Consider the following 5,821-nt stretch of genomic DNA (forward strand, 5'->3'; position numbering starts at 1 on the left):
GGTTATAGAAGGATTTTTAGTAAGATTTGAAACATTTACAATGTACTAACACTAGCTTGCCTTGACCAGCAGAGGGCAATAAATACATACAGGTATAATGGGAAATTTGGTCTATATTTTTTCATTCATAAGTTTAGAGTTGAGAAAGATGAAAAATTACAATTTTGGAGCTGCGTTCAGAATAAAGAAACTTGTTTATTTTTGCAGGGGGTTATGTATCATAGCAAGTTTGTAACATGTATATCTGAATTGGTTCATATCCTGCTTCACTTTTACGGTAAAAATGTATGATATAGGGAATATTTGCTATAACAGCTATAAATACAAAGTTCTTCAGTTTTATTCTAGAAAAAGGAAGAGATTTCTGTGAGAACTTAATGAAAAACTTTTAGATCCTTTTCTAATACTGTTCTCCCTCTGTTAAAAGTTGAAGTGTGATTTTTTTTCCCCCTACCTAAATGTATCTTACGTCCTCCAATAATTGAGATTTTCCTCTTGTATTTCCTAGGAATGTTCTGATGCCAGAGGCCTTAGGTTTTGGCATCATTAGGATAGAAGAACCTGTCAAGAGCATGTCATACTAGACTGGATTATTTGCCCTTTCTCTGTAGATAGTGAGAAGTCTAAACCTATTGGCTTAACATAGGAGAATATAATTTATCTGACTAGCTACTTCTGCCATTCAGCCTATTTAAAATGTTGGATTAAAAAGATTCCCACATCCCAGATAAGCTATTAGTAAGTTTTAACCAGAATTCTTCTGATACTTTTCACTGATGTTTACCTATTTGTAGAATAAATGTTCAAGGATCTACTCTGTCCACAGCACTATAAAGTCTAAGGAAAGAATGAAATGAAATTTTATCTTAAAGAGGCTGAAAGTCTAAGGGGAAATAAGACCAATGTATTATACAATAGAAGAAATTCTACTCTGAAGTAGAGAGAAAGGCACTTATAAGGGCATTTGACAATAAAAGTAAACATTAGCTATATTCTTTAAGAATGTTTGTCATCACATTTTTATCTCTTGATTTCCAACCAGATATTTAGACTGAGTTCATGAGATTGGATCTAAAATAAAGCCTCTGCCTATGGTTTTCTTTATTTTTCTACAAATGTCCAGTTCCCTTTTATTTGGTGAATGAATGTTGACCATCTGCTTCAATAGGCAATGTAGTTACAAAACTTAGACTATGCATGCTACCTGTATTCAGTAGAACACTGGAAATACCAAGAGCTAAGTAATTTGTTTTTTTCCTCTGGCAGTGGCTATCTTTAATGGACACCAGAACTCTACCTTTTATGTAAAATCCAGTCTTAGTCCAGATGACCAGTTTTTAGTCAGTGGCTCAAGTGATGAAGCTGCCTACATCTGGAAGGTAAGTTGTCAGACTTCCTCTAGAAATGGGAGACAGAGATGTACTTTTACAAATATTTCTTCTGTCCAAAATGAGATAAGTTGAATGTTAATTCAAACTATTAAGTTTTCATACATCACAGATTTAATAAAGGTTGCCTTTTGTTTTTAATATAGCTGAAAGCTCATATTGTCACAAACTGTTTGACATTTTCATGGCTGTAGTTTGTCAGAAATTGACAATCCATATTCTCTGTTTCACAGATGATTAGGAAATTGAGAATTCAAAAGTATAATAACCTTATTTTGTCTTGCTTTACTAGTGTTTTATATATTTGAAAGCATTATTTAGTAAATTTATCATTTTTTTAATTTTTAAATAACAGTAATTTAAAGTGACTACTGTGATAAGTGGAGAAATTTAAAGCTGTCCATTTGAAAATCAATGGAGAAAATTAAAACATTACACAAGTATCACTGATCACTGAAAAATTTCTGTTGAGGAAATAATTAGTTATGAACATGTTTTGGGAGCCTAAAGAAAGATCATTAGAACATTTTTACCTGTGGCTAAAAATTAGTTATCTTCTAGATTTTCCTACAATTTTGTAAATGTCTTTGACGTTAGTGAATTAAATGATCAGAGTTCACGTGTTATGAGATTTTTAAAAATTTTTTTAATTTTTTTATTTCAAATAGGGACTTTTAGTGTACCTGTCCCCAGAATTAATGTACATATTTTTGGTTTTAAAGTCATAATATCTAAAATTTAGATCCATCATTTTGATATTGTTGAATTTCTTTTTAAGAGAAAGTTTTAGTCTTGTCAACCTCTAAGCATTCAGATTATTAATGTTGTTTTAGGATGGGGTAGAATTTGTTCAGTGCAAAGCATAATTCTTCAGCTTAATTTCATCCAGTCCTGGGGAAAGTATGAAAAAGTGATTTCTATATACCTAGAGATGCAAAAATGCAACACTTAAAAAAGCTTTTAGTGGGTGGTGCCCGTGGCTGAGTGGTTAGGGTGCTGGCCACATACACCAAAGTTGTTGTTTAGGACAGCTAAACAACAATGACAACTGCAACAGAAAATGGCCAGGCGTTGTGGCGGGCACCTGTAGTCCCAGCTACTTGGGAGGCAGAGGCAAGAGAATCACTTAAGCCCCAAAAGTTTGAGGTTGCTGTGAGCTGTGATGCCACGCACTCTACCCAGCATGACATAGTGAGACTCTTGTCTTGGGAAAAAAAAATAGCTTTTAGTAACAATATCCTAAATGGTCACAAGGTGGAGATATTATTCTATCTAAGATGCTTTTATAGTGGGCTTGTCTCTTTCTATAAGCATATTTCTTTTATTATATTTTTTAAATAAAACTTTGCTTACAGAGTATATACTTGAGACCTTACCTTGTGCTGAGTTTTTACCTAGTTTCCTCTCTATAAGATTCTTCTTATTTGAACTTTAAATTTTAACAGTGTGTGTCACTAGCACCAACGCTTCTATCGTTATTTTAAATAATGAGTTCAGATTTGGTCTTAAGCTTCTTATTTTGCTATCTTTCTGATTTTCATTTCTTCTTCCCTCACTGTCTTACCTACATTTCTTTCTCTACTTTGGCTTCCAACTTAACTAGAGGATTTTATTTCTACCACAATCTGTATCTTCTTAAGTTTCTTCTCAAAATAAAAAGTATAACTTCAGACATACCACAAAAAATTATGCAAATAAGTACTTATGTATTAATCATTCCGTTTAAATCATTTCAGATCAGTTTTTAAATTATACATAATTATATATAAAATTATATGTATATTGTGGGAGGGTGTAGTTTTCCAATTCTTAAAGTTACTCTTCTCTAGCATAAAGGCGTTTTTAAAATTTTGTTTCAGGGAATGAAGGTTGAGAGGAAATCTTTAAAGATACACACTGAAAAAATAAAATAAAGATAAACACTAAAGATATTTGGCTGTTTCTAACCCATTTTCAGACATCCAATCAGTGTCTGGGTGACCCTTTTTGAATTCCTAGGCTGGGTCACATGTCAGTGCTGAATGACGTAGTTCAGACGTGATGTTCTTCTGCCTGTCCACACATAACCCAGTGTACAGGCTCTGATATTTGAGAGCCTGGCAAGCTTGCACCTCCTAAAATTGAATTTGCCTAGTGAGATGGCTGTTTCTCTTTTCCGTGATTTAAAATAAGGAGGGTTGATAATTTAAAAGCAATTCCATGTAAGCTGAGTGTCCTCCTGGCCATTAGGTTGTCTTATAACTCTGCTGTGTGTTCAAAAAGTTAGAATTCTCAAATGTTGGGATTTTTTCTATGCTAGAAAGCCAGTAGGCGCAAGAAAATGAAGTAGAAGAAGGGGGCTTTATTTCTTAAGACAGAAGAAAATGGCCTTTTATCTTCACTGCTGCCTAGCAGAGGGGAAATGTAATATATTTAGACTTCAGTATTGAGACCCAAGACTTTAAAAGATTTAATACTGCACCTTTTCTCTGTAATTCCCTACTCACTGTCCTACCTTCACCCCATCCTCTCTTCCCTGGTTTGTTTCTGATGTAGCCACTGAATAGTATTGAAGTGGTTATAAATAAACTGATTTGGCACAGTCATTCTACCGCTGACTGGCGAAACGTTGAGCCTGTCACTTTAGGAAGTGTAAATGATCTCATGGCAGAAATAAAGATTAGACTTGGTTTCCAACTGGGCAGAGTAAAGAGATTTTGTGAGGAAAGTGCTGATGTTTAAGTGCATAAAATGCTTTATGGTTAAAGCCATTTGGTTCTGGGAATTTTAACTTTGGGATTCCTTGTGCCTGGAATTGAAGGTGATTGAAATGATTGAAATTGAAATGATTCAGCTGGGCACAGTGTCTCACTCCTCTAGTCCTACCACTTTAGGAGGCTGAGGCAGGAGGATCATTTGAGCTCAGGAGTTCAAGACCAACCTGGGCAACAAAGAGACCTGTCTCTACAAAAACTAAATTAACCAGGCACGGTGGTATGTGCCTGTTGTCCCAGCTACTCTAGAGGCTGAGGTGAAGAATTGATTGAGTGTTGGAATTTGAGGGCTGCAATAAGCCTATGATCTCACTGGAGGGAGACCACCCCCCCATCTCTTTTTAAAAAAAAAAATGTTTAGAAAATGTACAATTCAATCATTTAGTATAATCGTAATGTTATACAACTGTCACTACTATCTAATTTCTATTTATCACACCAGAAAGAAACCCCATACCATTTAACTGTCACTCTTCCATTCCTTCTTGAGCCCAACAGCTACTAACCTACAGTCTCACTAGATTTGCCCATAATGTTATAAAGGTTCGTCCATGTTGTAGCATGTATATTTCATTCTTTTTATGGCTGAACAATATTCCATAGTACAGATAGACTACACTTTATCCACTCATCAGTTCATGAACATTTTTTGACATTATGAATAAAGCTTCTATGGACATTTGTCTGTAAGTTCTTATTTTAACACGTTTTCAATTCTCTTGGGGTTATATACCTGAGAGTAGAATTGCTGGATCATATAATTCTATGTTTAACTTTGAGGAAACTTCCCCCACCTTTTTATAATATGTAAAGTACCCGGCTTATAGTGGTCAGTCAACAAATGCTGGCTTCTGTTGTCATTAACACCTTATTATTAAATTGTAAAAGGTTTTTGGATAGGTTCTCTTTTTTTCTCTGAGATCTTCTAAATAAATGCAAAAATATATATTTATTCTATTGATGGATTTTGGGGGGGGTGAAATTTATTTTAATCGTTGGTATATATATTTGGGTTCTCCTAGGTATTGTGATGTAGAAACTGCAGAGGGGACAATATCATGAAATGGATAGCCAGGGGGCAACAAGCAGGGTAAACCAATGGAGAATAATGGGTTCTTACCAGGGATGCTCAAAAGGACATGAGGATTTCCTCTCCCTTTTAACTTGCTTTTACTTGTTTGGATGTTGAGTGAAGAGAAACTTAATAGACTGGGGCCATCCCAAATGAAGGAGGAAGGAGAATGTCTGTGACTACTGGGATAGTGAGACTATTTTAAAAGTCGTTTCTAAAATGTTTCTTTCAAAAGGATGAATTATATTGTCTCTGTGGCTTTGTAGGAGTAGGCATTAAGTGAGATCTTTGAGGATGTAGAAAAAGCTTCCTTTCCTGTTAAACTTTAATTCAGCAAGGCAAATTAGACACTGCTCTTTACCATCTTTTTAACATGGTTTAATATGTGCTATTTATTTAACTCAAGAGAAGAGTAGTAATAATTGAGTTGGATAACCTTGTGAATCAATGTGACATATTTGTTAACTATAATGTGCAGAATCTATTAAATTTACTTAGTCATTCTCACAAATATTCTTTCCAGAGTCACCTCCACTTGCTTCATGCAAATGAAACTATGATTCAGAGCCTCAGGAAAACTTCTCTCAGCCTCAGTCTCCTTGCTCTTT

At 34.6% G+C, this 5,821-nt stretch overlaps 1 protein-coding gene across 3 annotated transcripts in view; it reads left to right on the top strand.

Annotated features, from left to right (window-relative positions):
• The window catches only part of DTL (denticleless E3 ubiquitin protein ligase homolog), a 52,995-nt gene that overhangs the window by 24,992 nt on the left and 22,182 nt on the right, over window positions 1–5,821 (top strand). For all 3 annotated transcript variants that reach the window (XM_012811858.1, XM_012811857.1, XM_003800521.2), the window contains one exon: window positions 1,267–1,379. In XM_012811858.1, the coding sequence (XP_012667312.1) occupies window positions 1,267–1,379 (113 nt within the window). The remainder of the gene's footprint in view (window positions 1–1,266; window positions 1,380–5,821) is intronic.

Source organism: Otolemur garnettii, unplaced genomic scaffold, assembly GCF_000181295.1.
Source record: "Otolemur garnettii isolate 467f Iridium unplaced genomic scaffold, OtoGar3 scaffold00178, whole genome shotgun sequence".
Classification (NCBI taxonomy): domain Eukaryota; kingdom Metazoa; phylum Chordata; class Mammalia; order Primates; family Galagidae; genus Otolemur; species Otolemur garnettii.